General features: G+C 42.6%; 4 protein-coding genes across 6 annotated transcripts; 3 read left to right on the forward strand and 1 right to left on the reverse strand.

The window, feature by feature from the left end:
- Positions 1-4,660: 4,660 nt before the first annotated feature.
- LOC102721320 (cell division cycle-associated 7-like protein) lies at positions 4,661-8,312 on the reverse strand. The gene is made up of 5 exons (XM_006663470.3): positions 7,855-8,312; positions 6,701-6,937; positions 6,279-6,362; positions 5,623-5,752; positions 4,661-5,435 (listed from the first exon to the last, which is right to left on the reverse strand). The coding sequence occupies exons 1-5, from the start codon at positions 8,235-8,237 to the stop codon at positions 5,007-5,009; spliced, it is 1,263 nt and encodes a 420-aa protein (XP_006663533.1). The 5' UTR covers positions 8,238-8,312; the 3' UTR covers positions 4,661-5,006.
- A 1,947-nt stretch (positions 8,313-10,259) lies between these two features.
- LOC102703726 (probable prefoldin subunit 2) lies at positions 10,260-12,633 on the forward strand. The gene is made up of 2 exons (XM_006662914.3): positions 10,260-10,487; positions 11,960-12,633. Exon 2 carries the CDS (start codon positions 12,009-12,011, stop codon positions 12,447-12,449), a length of 441 nt encoding a protein of 146 aa, XP_006662977.1. The 5' UTR covers positions 10,260-10,487; positions 11,960-12,008; the 3' UTR covers positions 12,450-12,633.
- A 983-nt stretch (positions 12,634-13,616) lies between these two features.
- On the forward strand, positions 13,617-18,569 carry LOC102721598 (THUMP domain-containing protein 1 homolog). The gene is made up of 6 exons (XM_006663471.2): positions 13,617-13,905; positions 14,318-14,749; positions 15,345-15,484; positions 15,571-15,691; positions 16,730-16,870; positions 18,255-18,569. Exons 1-6 carry the CDS (start codon positions 13,696-13,698, stop codon positions 18,339-18,341), a joined length of 1,131 nt encoding a protein of 376 aa, XP_006663534.1. The 5' UTR covers positions 13,617-13,695; the 3' UTR covers positions 18,342-18,569.
- Positions 18,570-21,230: 2,661 nt separating this feature from the next.
- On the forward strand, positions 21,231-26,551 carry LOC102703433. Of its 3 annotated transcripts, none has more exons than XM_040528719.1 (11): positions 21,231-21,521; positions 21,909-22,089; positions 22,637-22,758; positions 22,999-23,107; positions 23,187-23,226; positions 24,000-24,089; positions 24,202-24,301; positions 24,413-24,552; positions 25,163-25,265; positions 25,428-25,933; positions 26,024-26,551. In XM_040528719.1, exons 2-11 carry the CDS (start codon positions 21,936-21,938, stop codon positions 26,298-26,300), a joined length of 1,641 nt encoding a protein of 546 aa, XP_040384653.1. In that variant the 5' UTR covers positions 21,231-21,521; positions 21,909-21,935; the 3' UTR covers positions 26,301-26,551. The 3 variants fall into 3 exon arrangements, with proteins under 3 accessions (XP_040384653.1, XP_015697949.1, XP_015697948.1); XM_015842463.2 differs by having other exon boundaries at positions 21,231-21,452; XM_015842462.2 differs by having other exon boundaries at positions 21,232-21,673.
- Positions 26,552-27,473: the final 922 nt, after the last annotated feature.

Consider the following 27,473-nt stretch of genomic DNA (forward strand, 5'->3'; position numbering starts at 1 on the left):
GAGCCGGACTCTGCGCCGCCGCGCCGCAACCGCCGCCGCCGCAACGGCCGCCGCCGAGACCGCGTCGTCGCCGAGTCGGTCTCCATCCTCCGCCCGCCCTAGCCGGTCGCCGCCACCCTATAAATCCCCTCCGCCGCCGCGCCGTCGCCCACTTTCCGCCGTCGCTCGTGTCGTCGCCGCGCTGCTGCCTCTCGCCGCCGCCGCGCAATCTCGTCGCCCGTCGCCGGTCGTCGCCGCTCTGTTGCGTCACCACCTCCGTCCCTCTGTCGTCGACTTGTTGCCGCCCTCGCCGTCGCCAGGGAGCCTCCTCGGCGCCGCGCGTTCCCTCGTCGCCCGGCCGCCGCCGCGTCTCGCCCGTCGCCGCCGCCGATCGATCTCCACCGCCACCGCCGATCTCCCGCACCCGCCCGCGTCGCCACCTTCGCCTCGGTTTCGCCGACCCGTCCGCGCTCTCGCCGCCGCCGGTGAGCCCCCGCACCCTCCTCCCCTCTTTCTCCCCCTTTCCGGCCGACCGCCGCCGAGTCGCGTGCCGTCGCCGGACGAGGCCGAAGCCCGCCGCTCCCGCCGGCCGCCGTGGTCGTCGTCGCCTCCGCGTCGCCGACGTCTGGCCGCCGTCGCTTGCGCCCGCGCGTGCCGCGTCGTCGCCGCTTGCCAGTCGTCGTCGCCGCTGTTCTTCCACCGCCGCCCGTGCGTCGCCGCCCCGGCCGTCGTCGCCGTCGCGCCGTCGCCGCTCGCCGGTCATCGCCGTCGCGTCGCCGTCGCCGTGCGCCGCCGCCGCCGCGTCGCCCGCCGCTCCCGCCGGTCGCCGCCGTCCGCCCGACCGCGCGTTCGGTCCCCATCTCTCTGTTCCCACTCGTCAGTCGCTCCCCGCGCCCGCCTTCTCTCTCCTCCCGGGCCCAGCTGTCAGCGCCTCTCTCCCTCTCTCTCTCACCGACAGGTGGTCCCCACCTGTCAGCCGTCAGTACCTCTCTCCTCGCTGACGTCAGCAGCCCCATTAATTGCGCAATAATTGATTTAGGACTTTTTTGTTTAGTTTAAAAACCCAGAAAACTTCTAAAATTCATAAGTAATTCATCTAGTCTCCGTTTAGGTCCATTCAAGTTTCATTAAATCCGGAAAAATGCCAAGAATCCATTAAAAATAGTTTCTTTCTCTGTTTCAGTAGTTTTTTAGCCTGTTTTTCTTGTTTTGCCTTGTTTGTCGTAGGTTTTGACCCCGTCGCAGCGCTGTTCGTTCTCGAAGTCGTCGCCGAAGTTCCTCGTGGGTCTAAGCAAGGCAAGTGGCACCCTTCATTGATCATATTGAACCTATGATTATAAAATCCCCTCGCTTTTACATTCAAACATGCATTGTTTTATGCAAATCTATTTACTTTATTTATGTATTGGGCAATTACCTCTATACCCGTTGATCCCCATTCACCATTATTGTCATCCCAGGGTTAATTTGACTAGAATTAGGGTTAGTCAATGCTTAGCCAAAGTTCAACTAGCTCACCAATTCTTATTTGATTATTGATTAAACTTTGATAGACCTTTAATGGTTTTGATCATTATTAATCTCCCGATGTGGATTAATACAACTAAAATATTGCTTATGGTGGGCTGTGGGTGCATGGTTTTGAGAGTCGCACCCATGGCAATTAAGGACCTGTTCTCAGGAAACCCTGAAAGTCTTACACGTACTAACCACAAGCCAGAATGGGCAACGGTGAGACTCGTAATCTAGCTTGTCCCTATTCGACGTACCCAGGCAAGGGTAGGCGTGATGGAGTATGGACGGGCAATCGTGGTGTAACGAAAGCTTCTCCTGCTTCCGGATCTACCAAGGCACAAGAGGGGACTGCCCGACTTGGTGTAAAGGAGGGGGTGAAACCTGAAGTGTGGTGCGATTGTCTAGGGAGGGCTGGGTGAAAGGTCTTATCATGGTTTCCGTACTGAGGTATCGTGGTGATACGTTGGGGCATGGTAACATGCTTGGCAGCCATGTCTTGTGGGTAAAGTTGTACACCTCTGCAGAGTAAAACTATTCGAATAGCCGTGCCCGCGGTTATTGGGCGAACTGACAGATTCACTAGGATTAGTTGAACCCATTTAATAATTTTACAAATCTTGGAACTGGTTTGACCCTGCGCAATGTGGTGTAATGTTGGCAGTGGTTTGGGTCTGTCGCAACGTGGTTTAACGTTGGGCAGAGGGTTGACCCTGTCGCTACGTGGTGTAACGTTCGACAGTGGTTTGGGCCTGTTGCAACGTGGTGTAACGTTGGACAGTGGATGATTATTTTAAATGTTTACTTTACTTTTATTTCAGTCTATTCTATCTACTGTTTTGCTAAATTACTGTAGCTTTGTGCAATTTAACCTTAGCCTATCCTTGTTACCCTATTGCATTCATTATTCTCCCTCTCTTGGGTGTTACTTGTTGAGTACGGTGGTTTGTACTCAGCCTTGCTTAATTTTTCCCCCACCAGAGCAAGTGCCAGAGCCTGTGTCAGAAGAAGGTTGTTCCGAAGGTTGAAGTAAGGTTCAGTCCGCCGTCGAGAGTGCGTGTGGTGTGGAGCCGTCTTCACCAGCTGAAGCTGAAGATTAGATGGTTTAGTTTGTTTTCCTTTTCCGCTGCATTTCGATAGATAATTGTTTTTATTTGTTTTTAAGTCGTGGAACTGTGTATTAATTTGTCATAGTGTGTACTCGGGCTGATGCCTGGACCGAGATTTAATACATGCTATTGTTCAGAAATTTGGTGTAAATTTCTGGGCGTGACAGAGATAAAAAAAATTCATTTATCATATTGTTTACAAACTTGCTAAAACCCAGAATTTGGGAAACGAAATTTGGAGAGCTGTTGGAGTTGCTCTAACAACTCTATATTAAGGCTCTGTTTAGTTTCTAAATTTTTTTCCCAAAAACATCAGGACATCTAAATGAAGCATTAAATGTAGATGAACCAAAAAACTAATTGCACAGTTATGGGGGAAATTATGAGACAAATCTTTTGAGACTAATTAGTACATGATTAGTCATAAGTGCTACAATAACCAACATATGCTAATGACGGATTAATTAGAGCATCTCCAACAATGTACTAAACAAGCTCCCAAAGCATTTTTTTTGGTTTTGCATAAAAAACAAAGCTCCAACAGATCACCTATGTAGGTCCTAAAATATCCGTAGCGCCAATCAAAGTCCAAAATCTGCCTAAATCTGAGAACGTGATCCGCCTTCCCACTTGAAATGTGAACAATGAACTAGGTTGGGATGGAAGTAGGTGGCCACTGGGGGTATATATGCGCTACAACCCAGCTCAAACGCATTAGGGCTAGAATCCGTTTGAGATGACTAAACCACACCTCTAACGGTCGGATCTGTGCGGCACGTCACATGTATGAAGTTACATGTGATGGGCCAGAAGTGAAATCCAACATAGGTGTTCCTCTTAGGGATTCCATTTTTGGCCCGTCACAGGTGACTTGATACATGTGATGGACCGTAGCTAGAGGGCTCACCGATGACGTCATCCCGTAGGACCCATCAAAGGCGACGGTCATCGGTGGTTATTACTTTGGCCCGTCACACGTATTCCGTCAAAGGTGTAGTGAATACATATCATCTGGATGGGAGTCCCCTGAGTTTTCTTTCTTAGCTCATTCCTTCTGTAATTCCAAGAAGTTCATTTCTCTTAGATTATTACTAGCTTTCTCTTACGTTCCTTCTGTCTCAACTCCTATTAGGTTTGGTCCTCCTTTTATAGTTTCAAAGGATACCACAATGGCCCAATTTTAGCTAAGGCACATGCTATGACCGGACCATATTTACTTTGTCTTAATACCACCATTGAATTCAAACGCACATTTCCTACCGACAAGAGATGCGATGAGACTTATGACACTCGAGGGCAGTGGGAGTTCCACGAGGGTCTATTGGTGCACATAAGCCACATTTTTAGGACAGTGACAAAGTTGGTAGCCCCCTATCCGCGTTGTTGGACTTCTAGTCGGTGAACCCCATTGGTTGGTGAGAATAGTTGGTTAAGTTAAATCATCATAGTATATAAGACATCATGAGTTTAGGTGATAATGATGATAGGACAGAGGGGATCCAATAGAAAACACCTCTATTTTCCACGTCTACCTAAGAAATGATGGGCATATTCCGATCAATTTTAATGTTGCGGCGTGGGACAAAAAGTGTCTAGTGCCTCACGTGCTAGGCACCACACATGCCCAATATTAAATGCGATCGATGAGGTGCTCAGGAACCTTCACTTAAAATTTAATGTTGCTGTGTTGGACAAAAGGTGCCAAGTGCCTCACGAAACATACATACATGCCCAGCATTAAATGCGATTGATAAGGTAATCTCTAGCCTCAACTCATGCCTATCATTAAATACAATCAATGAGGTGCTAGGAACATAGTGTGTGCCACGCTGATGGGCAACGAGCCACCCTACCACTCTCCATGACATGCCCTATGTCATAAGACGATGCGAGCCACTCGTAAAGAAACCCTAGTTTTGATATCACCGACAGTTCTGTAGTTTTTTTTTCCCATAAAACTAGCTTATCTGAACTTGGGATTTAAAAGCCACCAGCACCATATAACCAAAAAAAATCAGCTTAAAAGTTAAGCCAATAAAACTAAGAAGCCAGGATATGAATATGATTGCTAGAGAATTGATATATAGGCGTATCAGTCAGTCGGATCTCCATATCACAAGCAGGGACAAATTTAAACCATCAACTGCGGTGACAGCATATTAATATTACACCTGGAAGCATAATCATAGGGACTACTTGACACAGCCATCATTGTTGAAGCAAAAGGTGGGGACACTATAATCACAATGCAGCAATGCAACTACGACGATCGGACACAAAATGCACCAGAAACATCACGCAGATGAACCTAAAACACAAACGTCAGTAAACCTGCCCTTCGTCACAAAAGGTAATGACCACCGAGGCACTGGGCACCAAAAGAAACTGTCGTGCTCATATGATCGTTCATGATCTGTTGGAATGAGACCTCAGTCTGCTCGCAACACAGTCAGGGCTCCGTTCGACCAGCTTTCTCTTCTTTGGACCACATGGCTTGGATGGAGTGGCACACCCATGCTCTAGATTAACCTGACAATCCTGAGAATCAGATGTCACCACAGACTCGCTCCTGCTGTCATCCTTGTCGCTGTCATCAGTGGGGTTGTTATTCACTTGGTGGTCGGCCTCTTTGACCTGGACAGCTTTGCTGCTCAGTTCTGTGTTATCCTGATTGTCCTTAGAAACTGGAGCATTTTCAGATGCGGACGAGGCTTCTGATTTGGTAGTAGCTGCCACCTTGTTTGAATCAGCTGAGCTTGAGTCTCCAGGGTTAACTGATGCACGTTGTGTTGCGATGAGGTAGTGAGCCACCGACTTGTACCCAAGGCTGACAACCTGCATGATCAGAACTGTTGATATCATGTTTGCAAACTAGAGTAGTAAAGGACCAGATAAATGACCATCCATTATTTAGTTTCTTGTCCTACTGCACTTTGACAGTAGAGCAAGTGCCACAAACAAAATAAATGAACACATCAGATTTGCATTTTGTGTTTCCAATTGTGTAAAGAGATATCAGTACCTTTCTATACGCACAACCAGTTGGAAACCACCCCTTTTTAGTTCTGCATATGCTGCAATTGCAAATACCACGACAAACTGGACATATCCAATTAGGATTATTCTTTGCTTCCAGCACATTCTCACCATATCTGCATTAACTAAACGTGTCAATCTAAAAATGGCATGTGAAAGAAAATGTAACAACAGCTGGCTCAATGAGCAAGTTTAGTCAGTTTAAATAGGCCTATCATCAAAACCTACAAAGAGGGTGTGGGACTTTACTACTTGGAAAGACATACTGCTGATAATTTCAACTTTGATAGTTCAATGCAAATGAAAAGCTAACGGGTAGGTGATTGTCAATTCATAAAATCCCCTACGTTTGCATCAAACTCAGAAGTCAAATTTTCAAACTTGAATACAACAAATTCTTTTTTTTTTCACAAATTAGAATGTGAGCATTGAAAATTCTGTTTTGATTTGCAAACTTGAAGTTGCAAAACAATTAGTGTTGTCCCTGTAACTTGAATACTGACTCGAACCTTAGAAGATACAGATGCAAACATAATGTAATAAAGATGGCAGTAATAAACAATAGCAACAAGAATGCAGATGCGAACATAATGTTCACAAAACCACTGGATAATTGGGATGGTATGACATAAAAGACCTCACCTCATGTACAGACAATCTCCACAGTACTGCCCCTGGACAATCTGGCATTTACAGCACCTTGTATGATGGCCAAGAGTTTTCTGCCTATATCATGGAAACATTAAATATTATTTCAACAGTTTCATTAAATATGATGTCACAATTACATAAAACGAACAGCATCTATGAAAGTAAACTTAGAAAATTCTTATGTAGAAAGACAAAAAAATAGTTGCTACACTAACTTAGTGTTTCTTTAATTGTCTTTCCTAAACATGTATTTAGGTTTTCTTGCAAATCCTATTAGTGATAATCTTATAGAAGAAAGGCAACCAAAGTATACCTGTTGCACATCCCATTTCACAACCTTATGTAAGCAAAAGGAACCTGTAGCGAAACTACAGCTATACATCATTGCGATATATTTCATCCAGGAAACTTACCGGCACTGATGACAGGTTTGGCCCCTCACTTGATCATAAATGCGCTTACCATCTTTCCCATAGCCATCCACAAAGAGAGTCCAGGGTTCCACAATAGTACCTAAAAGCTTATCATGCTCTTCTGTGTAAACTTCCTCCTTAGACCCAACCTCAATTACAACAGAGTTTCCACCTTCAATATCCTTATCCCTTTTTGTCCGAATTTCACAGTAGCTAACAGGCTCTATGCTCTTCAGCCTACAAAAAACATATGTACAAAAGCAAGATGATTCATGTTAAACCATGCCTATATAAACCAGTAAAAGGCCAAGATTGAATGAACGGGTGTGGTATATATATATATATATATATATATATATATATATATATATATATTGTTGTTCATATATACTCCATACAAGAAATTAAAGCGCTGAAATTTAGATTTGTGGCAAACAAACTAGTTGCCAGTAAAACATGAGAAAGCAATACACTTTCAAGAATGTAACAATTGTAGCCACTGGTTTTAGAATCCTTGGCAGAAAAGCATCGCGTTGCAACCATATTTAGCATTTGATAATTTGAATATTACGAATGTTAATCACAAAATTAAGTAATGGGATTATGTGTAGAGAGTTGCTTTTGTTAACAAGGATACAGATTCAGGTAACATTCGCGCACAAACTAAGAGGAGCAAGGTAAAATTAATAATAAAATATTTGAGCATTAATACTGAAATGAGCCGTAATGAAATCAATGTATGGATTCAAGTAGCAAAAGGGAGAGAAAATAATACTGCTAAACAAGAACGGTAGTAAGTGAGCTTAATCATGCCACAATGGATATTGATTCTAGACACTCGACAAGAACTGTAACGGATTGTTTGAACCATGGTCCATGGATCCGCAGGCACGAAAGAACTAAACTGCATAAAAGAAGAGATTTTCCTGCGCATGGAAATTTCTCAATCCATCATCAATCAACAGTAGACCACTCAAGCATAGATTTTTGCTAAAAACCCGCCAAATGGAAAAGGAACTAAACTGCATAAAAGATCACCGCGACACACATAGAAATTTCTTAATCCATCACCAATCAACCTTCGTCCAATAAATCACCAACCAAATCCATAAACCCCCAAGGGAAACCTTCACCCAAGAGGAATCGCTCTATACCTGAGGGACCGACGTGCGGGAGACGGGGACGCAGGCTTGGTCTTCACCGCACCGACGGAGCCCGGCGCCACGGGCGCCTTCCTCCTCCCGCGACCGCTCCCGCTCCCGCCGCCGGCGAACCCGCTCGCGGACCGGTTGAAGCGGCTGGCGAGATCGAGTATCCCCAGCTTCTGCATCCGCTCCATGTTCTCCCGGATCCTCGCCTCCCTCTCCCGCTCGTACCCTTCCGCCGGCGACTCCGCCGCCGCCACCACCAGCGGCGACACCGGGCTCCTCGGCTCCTCCGCCGCCGGAGCCGGGGGTGCCTTCGGTGGCCGTCCCCGACGCTTCTGCGCCGCCGGCGCGGCCCCCTCCCCGGCGGGCACCCCCCGCGTGCTCACCATGGCTAGGACGGTGGCCCGACGCCTCCTCGCCGGCTGCGCGGCTTCCCCGAGGCGGCGGCGGCGAGGGTTTAGGAGGGAAAGCTCGCAACGGTCAGATTTCTCGCCGCCTCGCGCGGTGGATTTATGGGCGGGGCTCACCGCGGGCGGTGAGCCGACCCGCTCTCCCTCTCCGACACGCGCTCCATTACCTATATTCTCACTAATGTGGGTCCACCCCTCCGTGGGAACCACCTGCACGTGAGGGTGGGTAGCACTCGGCGTAGTACGTTCGTCCGCGTAGTGGGGGTTGTACGGGCTCACGTGCTGGTTGGCTTGCGGGTGTGTCGCAGACACGTGGGCCATATGTCGCGAGCGTCGCCTGGGGCCCACGTGTCATTGACGGGTGTGGACTTCTCCCGTAGTACGTTTGAGTGGTGGCGGGAAGGGAAAGGAATAGCGGGAGGCGCGGCAGGGGGATTGGCTCTGCTGCGGAGGAGGTCACTGACGTGTGGGGACACGCATCCAGAGGTGTTCTTTTACGAGGCAAAAAAAACTAGGCTGGCAATGATGTGAATTTTGGGGGATTGTTTACCATTGGCCAAAAACTTTTCCGTTTCGTACCGTTTGAGAATGGACAAACTTGGAAAATAGAGTATAGCGGGGAATTTGAATGTTTGAACTTTTGAATTTGCATGCATATATGCATGTATGTTTGTGTGTGACAACGTTCGAGGTCTATAGATGATTTCTTGCCGCTAATTTCAAGCATAATCCCTGATTAATTAAAACTATAACTCCCGCACGTAGGTCGAGTGAAGTGGTGACAAATGGCACGCCATCATCATTCTTAGGACTGCTATAGAGGCTTGTTGTTGGTCAACTTAACACCATGCCACTTAAATCGGGTCATATCCGTCAGTTGGTAGGTGGAGTGGGCGGCGCCCCCTAAACCAAGGGTTCGAAAAGGGAAACCACCACTTCTCTCTTGCGGTTGTCTAACGCATTTAATGTGACGACGACACAGAGGAGACAGGCTATCCCTGCAACGGCGAAGAAGTCACCGTGTTGTCAGAATGGGGCGTCTCTCCTGGTCTCTTCCTAAGGAGATGTGTAAGGCGGGGCGTGTGCCTAAAATTGTATTGCCTAAGCCTATCATGAAGACGGTAATGGCGTGCCAGGTGTCCTCCCATCATAATAAATGTGGTGGTTGGGCGTCGAGGTCGCCCTTGACACGGGGTGGGTCCCTTAATGCGTTGCTCACGCCCTGAAGGGTTGGGGTCGGCCCAACCCCTCGCATGCTCGACCACTTGGCTGCCCTCCAAGCCCGATCCCTCCTCTTTTTGAGGGGTTTTATTCAGTGAGGCCTTTTGATCACCATGCGCCAACCTGGAACAAGGGGTAACCTGAGCCCATATCTAATACACATGACATATAGAAAAAACCCTAAAAATAAACTCCCCAAGAATAACAAACTTGCGATGAAAATATAGAAATGGCCCCCAAAAATGAATGATCGCACCTGCACACTAAAAAAAAGAAAAAAAACGCATATCACATCGAGAATATAAAAGTCTACTCTATGCAAGTAAAAAAAATCACTGATCACGCGGAGTATTTCTCATCTCCATATAACACATGTCCCTTCCAAAATAAAAACATATAGCTTCATTGTAACAAGCATGAGGTAGGCTGCATTTGACAGGTAGGGGTAGGTTAACTTATCCATACTACGAAAAATGTAGTAATAGATTAATACATGATTAATTAATTATTAATTATTAAAAAAATAAAATAGATTAATATGATTTTTTAAAACAACTTTCCTATAATTTTTTTTATAAAATATACACTATTTAGTAGTTTGAGAAACATACGCGTGAAAAAAAATAAGATAAGTTCATTAGGGGGGCAAAGAACGCCGGCCTACTAATTTGGAGGATTCACCAACCTGTCCCACTCCCAAGTACTCCAGTTCTCTTAAAGACCAATCCCACTAATGGGCTGTGCCATTAGCCCATTACTCATGTGAATACTCCAATTCACAGGGGCCACGACGCAAATTACACCTAGGTTTTTACACCTCCTCGTCCCAACTCCCAAACCACGCCGCCACCTCACACGCCGGCGCACCTTCCGCCGCCGCCGTCGTCCCCCCTGAGAAGCGTCGACTCCGGCCGGGGCGGGCAGCGGTGGGGGAAGGACTCGTGGACGGGCGGCCGCAGATCGGTTGGAGTCGCCCGCTACCTCCTCCCTTGGAGCAACGCGGTGCTGGTTAGTCCAAACCCTTACCCACCCAAGTTCTGCTGATTTCCTGATCTGGAGAGGTTTGGGAGAGCCCGATGTGGCCGCCATTAAGGAATGGAATGCTATCTCTATGTTTTACTGCTTGAACGCGTACGTTTTTTCTGCACCTGTCCGCGTTCGCTACTGCAAGGTGGGAAGCAGGGGAGGTTTTAGGGACGAATTCGCATGTGCAGCGCGTGCGATTTTCGCTGTTCCTGACGGAAGTAGACTGTTTCGTTTGTGATTCTTGCATATACGTTGTGTGAAATGTGTGTTCCAGTGCTGAAACTTGGATGAACCGCACGAGCTGTCCACACTGGCCATGTGAATATATGATGGTGATGTTGGTTTGATCTTTATAGACTTGCTAAGGCCGAGGAGGATCTGACTGTGCCCGTAAATGTAAATATTGGCGACAAGCATTCTCCATCGCATACTAATGTTATTATATGTATGGAGGGCTCGGGACCAATTGCTTAGTCTGTCGATGCAAGTGACGATAACCGATTCATTGTAGTTACTAAAAGACCTGGATAGATTGGATGGTGATTCGTTATGAGAGCTCATAGTGACCCAGCGGGGCGTTTCGTTGTCTGGATATATTCCATCCCTATATCTAAGACCAAAATGATGTAAGGCGTGTATCATGATTTGTGTAATCTTGCTTTTTTTTCCTATTAGTTGGACATATAACAAGCCATACCAACCGAGTAAACCCTCCAAATTAGTAGCTGGCTGTTTTGACCGAAATTCTTGATCAAATATTTCTAATTTTAGACCCTAGAATTTACTTTGAGATTTGTGCAAGTGGCATTTCAAAGAGAAAAAAAAAAGACAGCGCACAGGCAACATGACTCAAACCTGCGCCCTGTGCTTTTAAGCTGAAGGACGGTACTGTTACGCTATGACGTGGTTTTTGATAATTACACCCTAGTTACATACTAGTTATATTTTAGTCACACTCAAGTTACAATGTAATTACACTACAATTTTACTATATTTACATTTGAATTTTTTGAGGGATTTTCTTTGAAATGATAGATAGGTAATCCTGTTCTTTAATTTGTAAGCCAGTTTGGCCTTTTCTGAATTAATAGCTGTCTGTTTGTTTGAATTGTAAGCCAGGTTACTTCTTTATTTAGAAAGTGTTAAACCTCTTCATGCAAGGCATAGAAAATTCTTTATGTTTCTATTGCCATTTCCGGAAATGTTGCGGTTGTTCGATTGGTCACGCATGCTTCCTAACCGTTGGTCCCGTCACTGTTTGTTCCACAGTAATTTGTTTGTCTTGGTTGACTTTGTAGTACTTATATAACATCCATATAAGTAATGTTAATTGTTATTGAATCAAATATTGACATGAAGTGTAAAACATTGTAATGTTTATACATTATCACTATTATGTGCATGTGTTTATTGGTTGATGAATGTGCTAAAAAACTGCATTTTTCATTCTGCAGGATATAGTCTTGTTTATATCCTTCTGCTGTTAACTTCATCACAAGGAAAATGGCGAGCAAAGCAGGTGGTGACGACAAAGAAGCCATAAATGAGCAAGTAATTGCACAAACTTATGGGAACATGCGCTCTGAGATGACTCAACTTTACACCAAGATTACAGAGCTAGAGATGGAAGTCAGTGAACACTCTCTTGTGATTGCTGCAATCGAGCCACTGGATCACTCAAGGCGCTGCTACAGAATGATTGGTGGAGTCCTAGTTGAAAGGACCATCAAGGAAGTCTTGCCTGCGGTGCAGCGTAACAAGGAGGGCCTTGATGAGCTCATCGCTCGCATGCATGAAGCACTGGAGAGGAAAAAGAAGGAGATCACTGAGTTTGAGCTGAAGTACAAGATCAGGATCCGGAAGGCAGATACCAATGCTGAGGAAGAAGGCAGCAAGAAGGAAGGGTCTGCACAGGGCGTTCTTGTTGGTCCTGCTGGCCAGTAAAGCCAAATGGCATACCTACATGCTATCCCTTGCTAGAGATTATGGAAAGTTAGGTTGCACTTTGCTAGATTTCAACTGATACCAGTCTTTCTGTCTATTTGTGTGTGTGGATGGTATGCTTCTTTGGAACGGCCGAATCCTTTCCATGCAACATTAAAGCCTATGCTAGATGAGATTTTGTGCAGGTCGCAGCATGATTTTGGTCATCTTTAGTTTCCCCTCTCTTCTGGTTTTGTCATGCTTCATACTTTTACCTTGACATGTTTTCGAAATTAATGACCTGTGTTCAAGTTTCAGCGAGAGCAGAGTAAGGTATTCTATGGAATGTCGCAAGGGTTTTCGTATATGGTGATGATTAATGTTTCATTTCGGAATGCCAACAATTTTCCGATTTCCACAAGAATTGGAATCAGGTCCATACCAGGAGTTTTATGTTTATGATTGCCTGCCTATTGTTGCTGGTCATATGAAACATCCCATATAAAGGAGTTCTGTGTAGGGATTTAGATCTCCAAACATGACTTTGAGATGTTCGCTGGTCTTATTGTTGCCCTATCTTTTACTATTACGTTTATTCTTATAAGCCAAAATTTGAATTTTTAAACTTAAATTTGAAGTTGATTTTATATTTTTTTTCACTGAAATTTATTTTCCAGTCTTGGCTTTTTGATTGCTAAGAATATATATATATATATATATAATTTTTATTCATAAATTATTTTTTATTTGTAAATCTGATGTTTGGTTTCCAAACCATCTTCCCTTATAGATCTCACGTGGCACTTCATATCATGTAAGTGATAATGTGATTTGTAACATGATAGTTGACGTCAAATGAACTCTCTCCGGTAAATACGAGTACATCATAATTTTGTTTACAAACCTGAAATGAAATCTTGAACTGTTTTAGACTTTATCACCACACACATAATTCATATAATGATCACACAATTCTTGTATGAAAAATCGTTCTAAAATTCCTCCTCAGGACCCATTCGGTTGGAAGAAAAAAAAAAGCTAGAAATATTTAAACAATCAAATTGTTTTAGGTTAAAATCCTGTAAAACTTCTGCGTTCCAAGGGACTCTTCACAACTTTGATCCAACGGTTCAGCCCATCTCTCAAAAATTGATCCAACTGTCGATAGTTACCCTTACGATCCGGCCTCCCCTCTTCCCGCCGCCACTCATCCCCGAAACCCACCAAAACCCACCTCGCCGGAAACCCTAGAGAAACCCACCACGAGATGGCCTCCGGCGAGGGCAAGCCGAACCCCAGCGCCGCCGCCGCCGGCGGGGGAGTCGCCAAGGGGAGGAAGCGCAAGTACCTCCCCCACGGAAAGCCGGTGCGGAAGGGGGCGTACCCGCTGCGCCCCGGGGTGCAGGGCTTCTTCATCACCTGCGACGGCGGCCGCGAGCGCCAGGCCACCCGCGAGGCCCTCTCCCTGCTCGACTCCGTAAGCCCTGCTAGCTACTCCCTTCCTTCCGCGACGTAGTATGTATGATGCCGTGTGACAGGCTTGCTGCCGGCTCGGCGATTGCGTGTGGTTAGCTAGAGCTCATAAATTTCGTGGTGTTTGAAGCTTGTGATTTGGATGTACCGCGGCACAAGTTTTTTTTGCTGAAGCTGAATGTTAGTGTCATGCTCTATCCAGTGTCGTTTCATGGTCCACGTTTGAACAAATGAAGTGATGAGCTGAAATGAGAAATTGATTTGGATGCTGGCTTGTTTGTTAGTCATGTTTCATATTGTGTGACCGTAGAGCATGCATAGTTTTTTTTTAATTTATTTTGTCTTTCTTGGAGAAAATATATCTCGTATCTGCTGGTTTGAACCTCGCCCATGACACTCAATTGTTGGATCTGCAGTTCTACGAAGATCTGGTGGATGGGAAAGGATCGGACGAGAAGCCCAAAAGCATCCCTGACAAACCATTGAACAAAAAGATTACATTTGAGGATACTGATTCCTCAGATGATGAGGATGAAAAGCATTCAGAGGAAGTGGCTGATGATGCAAATAACACAGGAAAAGGTGAGACCACGCCATCTGAGCAGCTGCAAGAGGTGGTTGATACCCCTGTAGTTCCCAGCAAGGACAATGAGGAGCGAGTAGAAAATGCTGATGAATCAAAAGTAAAGAAACAGCGTGTAGAAGATCCTCCAATATCCGAACAGACAGAACCAAAAGAGATTGCTGAGAGACCAACAGAGTCCACTGATAAAGCAAAAGGGTCCAACGATAAACCCATTGATGAATTAATTGATGAAGACTTGAAGGAGCTTGGGGATAGGAAAAAGGTTTGTTTTAAATTCCTTGCTGACTGCATTGCCTTTTCCCCTAATGACTCATGGTTTTTTAAGGTTTAAATACCTATGAAGCTTAGAATATTGTGATTAAGTTCTCCTGCTTAATAATCGATTAATTGAAACACTCCACATTCTTGGTCAGATCCTAAATTTTGTTTTTTTCCCCTTGTAGTGGATAAAGGTTTTTCTTGTACTAGCTTGCTTGAGAGATAAACTATTGTATGTATCATTTATTCATTTCTACATGTTTTGTTTTAGTACTGCTTGTCTGTTACAACATCACTGTGCACCATGTGTAACTATTTAAGTACATAATACATTAAAACATTTGTTTGGCAACAAATCTCGTAAGGGTCTAATTTTGATGAGTGGCATGTATAATGTATTACATCCCACTAATTTGAGCAACAGTTTATGTGAATTTGGAGCTGATGCTTATTGAGACTCTTACCTAGCGTGTCGTTGTTTCTTCCACCCAATTCCTTAATGCATAGTAACAATGTAAAATAGCCAATTCCAACATCTCTTTTTTCCCCAGTGGATTATGTACTAATTTATATGATGTAAACCATTGTGTGTCAAACAGAGACTTTTTGCAACCCTTGATTCGGGCTGCAATGGCTGTATCTTCATTCAAATGCACAAAAGAGATGGAGACCCTGGCCCTGTTGAGATCGTACAGAATATGATGTCATCAGCTGCTTCAACTCGTAAACATATGTCCAGGTTCAAATTTGATTATATTGCAAATTTTTTATAGATGTATCAGGCAGTTGTGCTTGTTTTTATACTTCCCTTTTAATGTATGCTAGATTTATTCTGAGGGTTTTGCCCACTGAGGTGACATGTTATGCATCAGAAGAGGAAATAACAAAAGCAATTATTCCACTTGTTGAAAAATACTTTCCAAAGGAATCTTCTTCGATATATAAGGTGACCTTCTGACCTAATTGCTATATTATATTTATGTAATCCTTTAGTAGGGACTTGGATACTTGGGAAAACTTGGTCTAGTAAAACTGTAAGAGGTGATAAACATGGTGCCATGTCATTTTGTCTTTGGTTGCTTTATTCATATTTTGCCGTGTCCAATTAAATGATATGAGCAGTAAGATCTCTGTTTCAACTTGTCCAAATAGAAGACCTTTCTAAACTTCATTGGAGAGGAAGGGCTTGTTTGGTTCGCTGCTACAATTTACCTCACCATGCCACAACTCAAGTTAGGCATATTTGACTGAGTAAGGCACTCATTTGGTTCGCGACACATCTACACACCCCCAAAGTATTGTTACTTCAATCTGAATTTAACCATCCTAGCTAAATGTTACCTATAATCATATGTAAACGCTAGGCGTCGTTTCCATTTAATAAAAGGAATAGTTCATATGCTAATAAGACTATGGCCGCGTTCGGTTGTAGTTTAGTTATCCGGCGCAAAAAACGTAGTAATAAATTAGTACATGATTAATTAATTATTAGTTATAAAAAATGTAAAATAGATTAATATGATTTTTTAAATCAACTTTCCTATAGAAAATTTTCGCAAAAAACATACCGTTTAACAGTTCAGGAAGCGTATGTGTGAAAAACGAGAGAATATGGGTTAGTAAGAGAGGGAGAAGAACGCGGTCTATGTAGTTATGTGTTCGTGTATGGTCATATTGGTCTTATTAGTCAAAGACTCAATGGAAATATCAGTTCTTTGTTTTTGCTGATTTGGTACTAGTATCTGTAAATGAGTAATTAGTGTATTGCTATAGACCAAGCCATCCTTCATAGAAGTGATGCAGCAAATATTATATTCCCTTTCTTCACCCAATGCAAAGTATATCTGACATACACCACATTTTGTAGCTGCAAATGCGGCTGCAAGAGCTGACAATTGTAATAAGAAAATTTAAATCAAACTTTCTCTCTTTTTTTGCTATAAATAATTGTGTTTCTTCACTTGGATGTTTTTAATACCTGCAGTTTGCTGTATTATATGAAGCAAGGTCGAACACAGGAATCGATAGGATGAAAATTATCAACACAGTAGCAAAATCTGTACCTCAACCTCATAAGGTTGATCTCAACAATCCGGACAGGACTATTATTGTCCAGATTGCTAAGGTAAACGATGTTACCCTTAATGATTTTGATTGGTAGTGGATTTATAATGTTATGGCTCGTAATCCCTATGAATGTTCTATTAAAAACCAAGCACATCTTATGACTTTTACTGAAAATCCATCCAATCAGTTGCTTATTCAAATGATATAATATATTTAGAATCTAGAATGTGATTTCTGAAAACAGCCTATGTAGCTCCAGCAATGGTTTTTAAGATTTAAATGTCTGGCCCATGTTTCTCTAGTACAATGGATGGTTCAAACTCAGTAACACAGCAGGTTAATTCTGTAAGAACCGATTTTCTTAAGCTTTTTAATTTGTTGCTCTTTCACATTTCATGTAGTTGCATTGAAAGCTAGTCTTGGTCCCACAGATTTTGCTGAAGAATACCTACTCGATTGCATTAAATGAATACTACCATTAGACAGGGGAAATACAATCCTTTAATTGAAGTCTTTTCCTCTTTTTGTTGTTATCCTAATCACTTGCTTGAACAAGCTGAGGAAGCTCCACTTGGCAATCCATACTCCATTTTTCACTAATGTTATTTTGCATACTGCTTTGTGGCTAAATTAACCAATACCGAAACCTGCTGCAAATGAGAGTGTGGTCAGTGGAGCAGTTTTTAGCTTGTCTTGGAAATTCACCATAATAATGATTAGTTGGCATTTGCTATTCAGGAGTGAAGGGAACATATACTGCTCCATGATCTCTATCTGGGCAAAAGCCACACTGTAAATTTATCCTAGTAATGGACATGAGATTATGGCAAATATACATGATAAACTGACCACGTCAGGCTATGATCATGATTATAATTTGGGGTCATCTTTTCGGTTGATTCGTTACGGCATCCTGATGGTACCCAATACGTTGGAACATTGGATTAATAAAATGGACTTAGAAAATATTTGTTTATGCTTATTTTGCTTACTCACTATTGTTTAACTCTACCAAGTCTATGGATGTTGACTGGTACATTGTTAGTAACACACAAACTGTCCGTGGTGATCCAAACTGACATTCTTTTATTGTTCTTCCAAATGTTATACTTATACGGCTTGCCAGCCCATTCAAGTTCAGGACTCAACGTCCTTGTTTTACCTAAATGTCATGTCAAGTGTTAACCCATTACATGCCTCTTGAACCTTGATGTACCAGCTGCAAAAGCTATGAATCCCAGTGAAACTAGGAGCATACTGATGATTCATGCCATTAGCCCTCTCCTTTTTAGTTTGCTATTTGACGTGATACATCTCTTCTAATCTTTATTTTGAAGTGTGAACTGTAGCTATTCTTTTAATTACACATCTGGTCACCACTTGAGGCTGTGCTAAGCTGGTCTCACTTCAGGTTCTCATGGATTTGTTTGGTTTTTGAGCAGACCATATGCATGATTGGAGTGGTCGAGAGGTACAAAGAGCTCTCAAAGTTCAATCTAAGGCAGCTGACCTCACCACCGCAGAAGTAGCTAATGGGGCCAGCTTGAATTAGATTCAGCAACAGTTGGTTGGTTAGTTGTTAGTTGAGCCGTGAAAATCACTGTTAAAACTCAAGAGATTCAGATGTACTATCCATTAATGTCTGCAGATCGTTGAAAAGCAACATGACATGTTTAACGCTTGACAGCGCAATTTTGTAACTTGTTGAATTATACGGCAGTCGGTTCAATAAATTTCTTCAGAGGCTCTCGCTATCTGAATACAGTGGACGCTGGCTGTTATATGGTAGTAATATATAATTTATTTTCACTTGAAATTAGATTCTCAAAAAGTACAGTTTCTGCGAATCGATTAGTTAATCCATTTTGTGACCAAGTTTTTTTTTGTCCATGCACAATTAATAAGAACAATAATAACTGTATGACTTTTGCTGGATCAGATTTATCCTTTTGCATGGCATGATAAAATACTGCTAATTTTTTATTGAGTGAAGTGCACCAGCGGTCTCTAAATTTATGTGCATGTATCGTCAATGTCTCTGAACCCTCAAAATGCATTTTTAAGTTCCCGAACTTGTCTGGAGTATCAAATAGATCCAAACAGGCTTCAACCCGCTCTATCCGCTGACGTGCCATGCCACGATGGCGCCTATGTGGCGCTGACATCGGCCGGCCGTCGCCTGCGTTGTCACACGCCAACCGTCTCCCGATCAGGCGAGCGCACATGTGAGAAGGGAACGAGATAGCATAACAAAGAAGTGAGGAATCGAGAAGGGAGAGTAAAAAATAAGGAGAGAGATATTGACATGTGGGACCCACATGACCCCACCAACATGTAGGCACTACCGTGGCATGCCACATCAGCGGATCGGAGCTCGTTCGGACCTATATGACACCCTAGACAAGTTCGGAGATCCAAAAATGCATTTTGAGAGTTTAGAGATCTAGATGGCATATGCACACAAGTTTAGAAACCGCTGGTACACTTTACTCTTTTTTATTTCTCATTCTCCGTTCATTCTTGAAAACTGGCATAGAAACTGATCTAGAAGTCAAAGACTTCATATATATCGGCGACTATTCTGCCGCAGAATTGGCATCTATTTGTCCATGGGATTACAAATCGGTCAAGATATGCCAACTAAATCCGTGTTAGTTTTCAGCACTCGTTAAATTGAGAAAAACATCCATGTACAGTTAACCTGTGTGAGAAGCTACAAAGAGTGAGACATTCATAGATGTTATGCTCAACTGTGCTGAAAGCTACGATGTCTGCTTTCGTTGATGGCTGGTTGTGCATGTCCATATATATGCCCACTGACATGTTTAGGCTGCCCATATTTGATTCATTCAGTGTTTGTATTGTAGAGAGCCAATGGGGATTTTAGTCGGTGAAATGAATTTGTTTCATGTTACATGAGACGTTTGACCGAATATCGGAAGAGATTTTCGGACACGAATGAAAAAAAACAAATTTCACGGCTGGCCTGTAAACCACGAGACGAATTTTTTGAGCCTAATTAATCCGTCATTAGCATATGTGGGTTACTGTAGCACTTATGGCTAATCACGTGCTAACGGGGCTCAAAAGATTCGTCTCACGATTTCGCACGTAATAGTGTAATTAGTTTTTCGTTTTATCTATATTTAATACTCTATTTAGGTGTTCAAAGATTTGATGTGATGTTTTTGAGTGAAAATTTTTGGAAACTAAACAGTCCCTAACTATAACCGGTATTTTCTTATTTTTGATCTTTCAGAGATCTTGTTGTAAGGAACATTTTTTTATAATTTAAGGATCCTCTCTTCTAGATAAGATTTCGCCCTTATCTTTCTTATTATGTTTATGCTACAAAATTATTTTTTAATCTTAAATTTGTTGATTTTGATATTTTTCCATCATATTTTATTTTATAGCATTGGCTTTTAGATCACTAAGAATATGTATATAAAATATTTATTCATAAATTATTTTTCGTTTATAAATATGTCATTTGATCTTTCGATATGTAAAATATAAGTCATATGTAAAATACCTTTAATGATAAAATCAGTCGCAATAAAATAAATGGTACTACTATACCCTCACCGTTTTTTATATTATAAGATGTTTGTACCCTTAGATTTGGCAATATAGTGATGAATATGTTATATATATGTTAAATTTTCAGCATTTATATTTTTTTTTGATGAGAAATATATATAGAACCAAAATATCTTGTAATGTGAAACTAGATGTAATATAATTTAATTAGACGTAGTCAATCGTCATGTTTTTAAAATTTAATGGCATCCGGTCGAAAAAAAAATTAATGGCATGTATATTTAGAAATAGAACGGAGCCAACAGTTCGCTAGGGACAAATTTGTAAATTTGGATGCCTAGATACAAAACTAAAAGAGGAAGTATATCGTTACGTGTTGCAGACTTGAAAATAGATTGATATTATTTTTAAAACAAAATTTAGATATTTTTTAAAAACCACATCCCTTGGACACTGTGCTCACGAAAAAAAAAAAGTTCATGGGTTTGCTGAACTCAGCTAATGCCAATGTTTCATGTTTGGCTCTACCAATAATTTCTTATTGGCAGAAAAAAAATGAAATGGCATCGATCGTTCGACGCCGTTGCCGTCCCATCTCCGTTTCGTTTCTTCTGCGTGGCCGGCGCACGGGCGGCGGCGCAACCACCGCCGGAGGCGAGGGCGAAAGCGACGTCGTCGCCGGCCAATGCGCCGTGAAAGCTAGCCATGGAGATTGCTGGTAGATGGCCGGCGTCGCGTCGGTACTCGGTCCCCCTCCTGAGCTGCAACCAGCTTGATTAATAAATGCACCAGCTAGAGCGAGCTAGCCAGCCACTGGCAGGTGGGGCCCACCTCAGCGTCCATCGTCACCTTCACCAACCAGTTCGTCAGTTGTGTCTTCTTCTATACTACCACTCGAGCTCCTCCCCTTCTTGGTCTCCGCCTCTTCTTGACTGCTTCCCACGATCCCATACCATCCTCCTCCTGGGCCTCCTCGTTCCTCGCCTGTTCGTTGCAGCAGCTTCTTTCATCTGCCTCCGCGTCGCCGGCCGGAGTAGTCTCCGTCGAGAGAGAGAGAGAGAGAGAGAGAGAGAGAGAGAGAGAGAGAGAGGTCACCGGTAAGTCGCTGGCCCGGCGGCGGCGGCGCAGCCTGTGAATCTGCGATCTTTTGAGCAGTGGTTTCTGCTGTGGGTTCGGAAGCTTGGATTCTACTCCTTTCCTATTGGCGTTTCGACGGGGAAAAGCTTTTGGGAAGTGTTTTGGCATCGGGGAGATTGATTCCTTGGGAGTTGGGATAAATTCGGCACCTTTTGTGGCATCGAACTCTCCTTTTGTGGAGGTTGAGAGCATGTGCTTTTCCTCCTATGCCGCCATGAGAGCATAAAGTCGCCAGCTTTCTTGCCCTCTTTCTTTCTTTATTTTCCTATTGGCATTCAAAGATGGAAGCTTTTTTCTGTGGGGGAGAAGAAGGAATAATTGTTGGGGATTGATTGCGTGGTTTTCTATCTATCTTTGATCGGGTGTCCTCTTTGGAGAGAAAGTTCTCATCTTTTGTGGTTTTGGGTGAGGTATAGGTTGGTGAGGGAGGAAAGGGGAGCTTCATGGTGGCGGCCATGGAGAAGCGGAAGGAAATCCGGGAGCTGCGCGACCGGATGGACAGGACGCTGGCGCTGCCCGACCTCGCCGACGAGGGCCTGCTGAGATCTCTGGTGAAGAAGCAGATTCTGGCGTCGTCTCTCTCTGGCTCCGATGAAGGTTTGGGCTTAATTTGGTTTCTTCTTCTCTGGATCATTAGGTAGCTTATTATTGTAATTAATTTTGTTGTGATGATGGGTGTACTTTAGTTTACCTTATTTGTGCGGCACGTGAGCTGTTATGGTTGCAGTTGAAAAATATTCCGATGTGATGTGGTTTAGATTCTATTGTTTCATTGGTCCTGTTTGGGGAGCTTCTCTTAGCTGCAGCTTTTCCCAGAAGCTGCCTCAAACGGTTCACGGCTTCTGAGAATCTATAGTTACATATTCTGAAAAATGAACTAAGAATCCAAAATCTGGAGAAGCTGGGTTTATGAGTTTTTCCAGATTCTCAGAAGCTAGCTACCAAGCAGCTGCTGCTTAGAATCTAAAGCTGCCCCAAACAGGCCCATTATCTATTTGTGCCCATCCTACTGCTAGGAAAGGCTTTATAGACGGGTTCTTGAATGGTTGTTAACGCGTTGTGTTGGTTGTAGTAGTTTTCTATCAGCCTGCTTGTGTGATATTTCTGTTCTTGGTTTTTCTTATGCTTTGATGTCCCTTTTTAGGCGATATTGACCTGATTACTGAAGCAAGGTCCAAAGAAATCTCAAATTTTCTTGAAATGCTAAATACTTCAGCGAATGAGCGACCTTCGAAGATTCATGAGGCACCGCATAAGGAATGGAAGGTATGTACTAACTGAAGTAATGTGTTTTAAAGAATATGTATTGCGTGTATGTGATGTACTCGCTGTTTTCCGATATTCAAACGTCATGCTATTTCTGTCCCTCTTATATTACTGTGCATCAGATTCCACTGTTGTCATGTATTCTCCCTTCTTTTAGATAGTGATTAATTCATCTGTTACGTTCCAATGCAAATTGTTCCATATTGCTGCAATGATATGCAGTTACTCTTTGTTCTGTAGGTGAAGCAAGACACGGACCAATTACGAGTCATGTATCGTGAGGGACCAGAGGGGACCCCATTTCACACCCTCCTTGCTGAAGGCTTTGCTGATGGACCAATCGATGTTTGTATGAAATCTAACTAGCAAGGAGTAAAATGCTATGATCTCAAAATACACACTCACTTAAGCACACTGTTTTTGCATAGGTACATGCGTTTCATGGGAATCATCTCTGTACCAAAAATGGTGAGTACATTCATTAACGACAATTTCAGATGTTCGCTTCTTAACATATTGCATCATCGGGCACTATATCTGTTACTCAAAAGTTCATGAGGGTAGCATTAGGACCTGCTTGACCCAGCTTTTGCTTTAGTGTGTGGAATTGCATAAAAAAATTTATCTAGAACATTGTAGTATAGTTTTTTAATATAAAATTGTGCAAATTAGGGAACAAATCATCACTACAATTTCAGACAATTAGATTATCAATTTCTTGTGTTTATCACTCAATTTCTTTCCTGCTGTTTCTTGTTTTTTGCGAAGTGCTTTCACATGACTCAATTTCTTGTTGAGTTAAAACATAAATGTTCATAATTGAGAGTTGTACTCATATATTGCCTATTTTGCTTAGCATTCACTCTGTGATATGGCCCACATGTACCTGCTTTAGCAACTACCTGATGGTGCACTATTGCTCATGCAAAGTTCCTTTCTACAGTTACGACAAAGACAGCATAAAGTTTTTCTCAACCATATACATAAATATTGGAGTACTTGTGGACAATGTTTGAAAAAACATTGGGTTTAATGATATGGCCTACTTTCCATAACCTATATTATAAATATTTGTCCTCCTCTTTATGCTGTTGCATCTTCTTTTATTATGAAATAAAACTTGTTTGCCTGCAGCACACTAAAATTATGGCAGCTCCCCTGAACAGAATTTTTTTAAAAAGCATAGACAAATGTGTACTTTTCTTTCTTTCTCATATGCTAATGTGGTGGTTATGTTCCAGGTTTCCACAATACAATCTTCCAACTTTTAAAGTTGTGCAGTCAGGCTGCTTGAAGAAAGTTCGGATTGGTGAAGAAATTTCTTTGGTCAGGTTGGCTAAAGATTAAATCTTCTTTAGACTCCATAGTTTTTTCAAGTTCTAGTTGGATTTTCTCTTTGGTAGATGTTGTGACTAATATGTGCATTCACTATTTGGAAGAAAGGGTGAAGGTTCCATGGCCAGTTTCGGAGAGAGAAGCTCTTCTTCACTACTTCGAATTAGAGTATCTTAAAGAAGATCTTGTCATTGTTATCATGAAAACTGTGCGTATGCTGAACTTTCTTGATTATTTCTTTTTTTAATGAACCTTGATCCTCAGCCTTCATTGTCCATGCCCCCATTTCATTTGTTTCTTCTTATTGCCTTTTTTGCAGATATCAGATGCAGACAATATAAATATAAAAACACATGGATTTGGTAGGGATGGAATTCCTGAAGCTGGTGACACTGTTCGGATAGATGTAGTCGGAGGCTTTGTTTTGCAAAGGATTACAGAGGAAAGAAGCTTTTTCAGGTAAAGCATCTAATCCTATTTTCCATTGTATAATTTAATATTTGATATAGAGCACGAAGTTTCATAACAGATCAATCCATTAACCATTGAAATTGTACCCCGCTATTGTTGGAATCAAATTAGTGATTCTGTGAATCAAAATGATTTAGTGACTGGATTACTTTCTGGTAGAAAATGGTATAATTCCATTAAGTTTTTTTTTTCATTTTTTAATGACATACCTGTGACTTGGTAATTGGTATGTATGTCCTGTATGAAGGTATCCAATGTATGTGTCATGCTATAATTTTTATTTCACTAGTTATTTTTCATTATTAAGCTATGTTGTTCATGTGCTTGTGATTTGAGCTGTAGAATTTGTTTTGCCTGCTTAAAGTTTTTTTGTTTAGCAAAATAATTTTCATCATTTTTGTATCTTCAATGCTAGTTTACATGATGTCTTGACTCCCTTTTTTTCATCAGATTGTTATTAAATCACTCTTCAGCTTTAAGAAATATGTAATTGTACTTTAGTTTTTAAACGTAATTCCTTTGTGATACTTTTTGTTCAACAAGTTTCAGTTTAGTAAATATGCTGATACTCTATGTTTTAATCAAATCCTCCTCTCAGGGCTATAGCTAATATGGATATTAAGTTAGATTTCGTTCCACCATGGCTGATCAACTTCATATCAAGGCAACTAATTGGCAGCGGTCATAAACTGTATCAGAAGGTCAGTGGCAAACTGCCTTGATGGTAGGCCTTTATGAAGATTTGATATAAATGTGTTTAGTGATTTGCACTATGGGCTTTACATAGATTTCATGGTACTGTTATGTGGGACTGGCAAATTACGAGACAAGAGATAACGCCTGCTGTTGACTTATCTTTGCAGGCCGTAAGTACTGTGGCCAGTTGTGATGAGGACTACAAGAAAGCTTTGAGAGCACCACTCTATGTTAGAATCCGTGAGCACCAGGATTCTACTGAGATGGCGAAGGTGACTCCAGTGGAGGAAAGTGCAACTGAGGCCGTCCCTGACAATCTCATCTTGCAGAATCCTCTCACAGTTCCTAGTACCTCCAGCAGTGAGATAGTCGAAGAGGAGAGTGAACAGGAGGCATCATTATTCAAGCTGGATCATCTTGCAGCAGGCCCTTCTAACCATCCAACCGGGCAAGAGCAACAGGTTGAAAGTAAGCCTTACATTAGTCCTGAGGTAGAGCAGGCTTTGAGCATATTAGACAAGGCTATTGCAATTATCCGAGGTAGCAGTGCTGGTAGCACCAGTGCTGTCCAAAAGTTTCTCAGTTATGATGCAACTTTAGATGGCAGTACCATTGACCCAAGAAATCCGAACAACCTTCCAAATGGACGTCCTGCGCCACCCCGAGATTCAAGGTCAGCGCTAAGTTATATTAATTTCTTGTGTGGTTCATTTGCATTAAAGTCGACGCACAATTCTTACATGGTTATGTCTTCCTTCTGCAGAGAGACTCGGCAAGTTTATTCCTTGTCCAATGAGAATGTTAAAGATAGGGTGGAAGATGCTCGTGACAGCGACTCGCACCAATCCATGGGAGATTCTACCGTGACAAAGACGATGTCCATGACAAGGAGGAGCGCAACACGGGTGCACGGAGAGGAGATCCTCGACACCAGTGGCTTACATCAGAATGGTTTCAACAAGGACAAGAAGTCCAAACGAACAGCAAAAAAGAAGACGAGCGGGTGGCTCTGCTGCTTTTCTCCTAGCACCACAGGATGATGAGTGTCCCATTCAGTTCACAGAATTAACCATCGAGTTCTGAATGCACGAAACGAGATAGTGTAAGTTATAGAAATTTATGCTCCGCTCGCACGATACTTGGGGGAATCGAATGAGAACACGTGAGGGCAGCTTGTAATGGTTACCAAGAGCAGATCATTTCCTCCATAAAATTGTATAGTAGCTGTTGTATTGTTGTAACATGAATACGCAACGACGTTTCTCCTTAATGCAGAGACTGGAATACTTTACTTCCACCATCTCAAACAGGCCACGTTGTTTTCATGAGGATTCTGTTATCGGGGGTTCTAGGTTGGTACAATCCGTTGAGAGCCATGACGTAGGTTTAACACGTGATCAGCATGTTGGTGCTGCAACCAATGATGATGGAATTACTATATCATTAGATGTGAACTTCTCACCTTCTAATGAGGGGTATATCTGGCATGGGGTGGTAGGGGCTCGAGCTCTCTATCTAGTATCGTTTAGACTATTCTAGGATCGTTTGTTAGATCTGTTGTTACTTTTAATGGCATATCTTATCAGATTTTCAAAGTTGAATTCAGAGTTTCTGTCATATCCTTTTGAGATTCTTCTGGGAAACAGTTGAGTATGGTCCCAAACTAATACACAAATAAAGTATATTGTTTCCTGATAGAAAAGAGAGCGGAAGGCTTTTCTAGATAAAAATACATCAGTACATGCAACGATGCAAATGCAGCCACTGGCTTAACCATTGCAGGAGCAACAACATTTGTTCAGCTTCTCACTTATTATTCTGTCTCTATGCTCATGTATCTCCAGCGAGCACGGCAGCGAAATGACCGATGAGCTTGTGCTCCTCTCATTCAAGTACATGTTGTCTGACTTGTCTCCACTCTCCAGCCTGAGCCAATGGTTTCATGTAATGCCCTAGACATTATAAATGGAGATTCATATCGATTAAATATCTAAAAAAATAATGTAAACGGCTAATAAACCAAGATGAAAGGGTATTTGGGCCAGCCTACGCGAAAACCCAAGGCCCATTAGTCACTCGTATTCCTCCATAAGCCTAGGAAGCATCCCCACCTCCCCCTAGCCTCCATTGGACGTCATCCCCATGGCAGTACACTGTTGGAGACTCTAAGGGAGGGAAGGAGGAAGGGAAGGGAAAGAAAGGGGAGGGGAGGG

This window comes from Oryza brachyantha, chromosome 11 (assembly GCF_000231095.2).
Source record: "Oryza brachyantha chromosome 11, ObraRS2, whole genome shotgun sequence".
Taxonomy (NCBI): domain Eukaryota; kingdom Viridiplantae; phylum Streptophyta; class Magnoliopsida; order Poales; family Poaceae; genus Oryza; species Oryza brachyantha.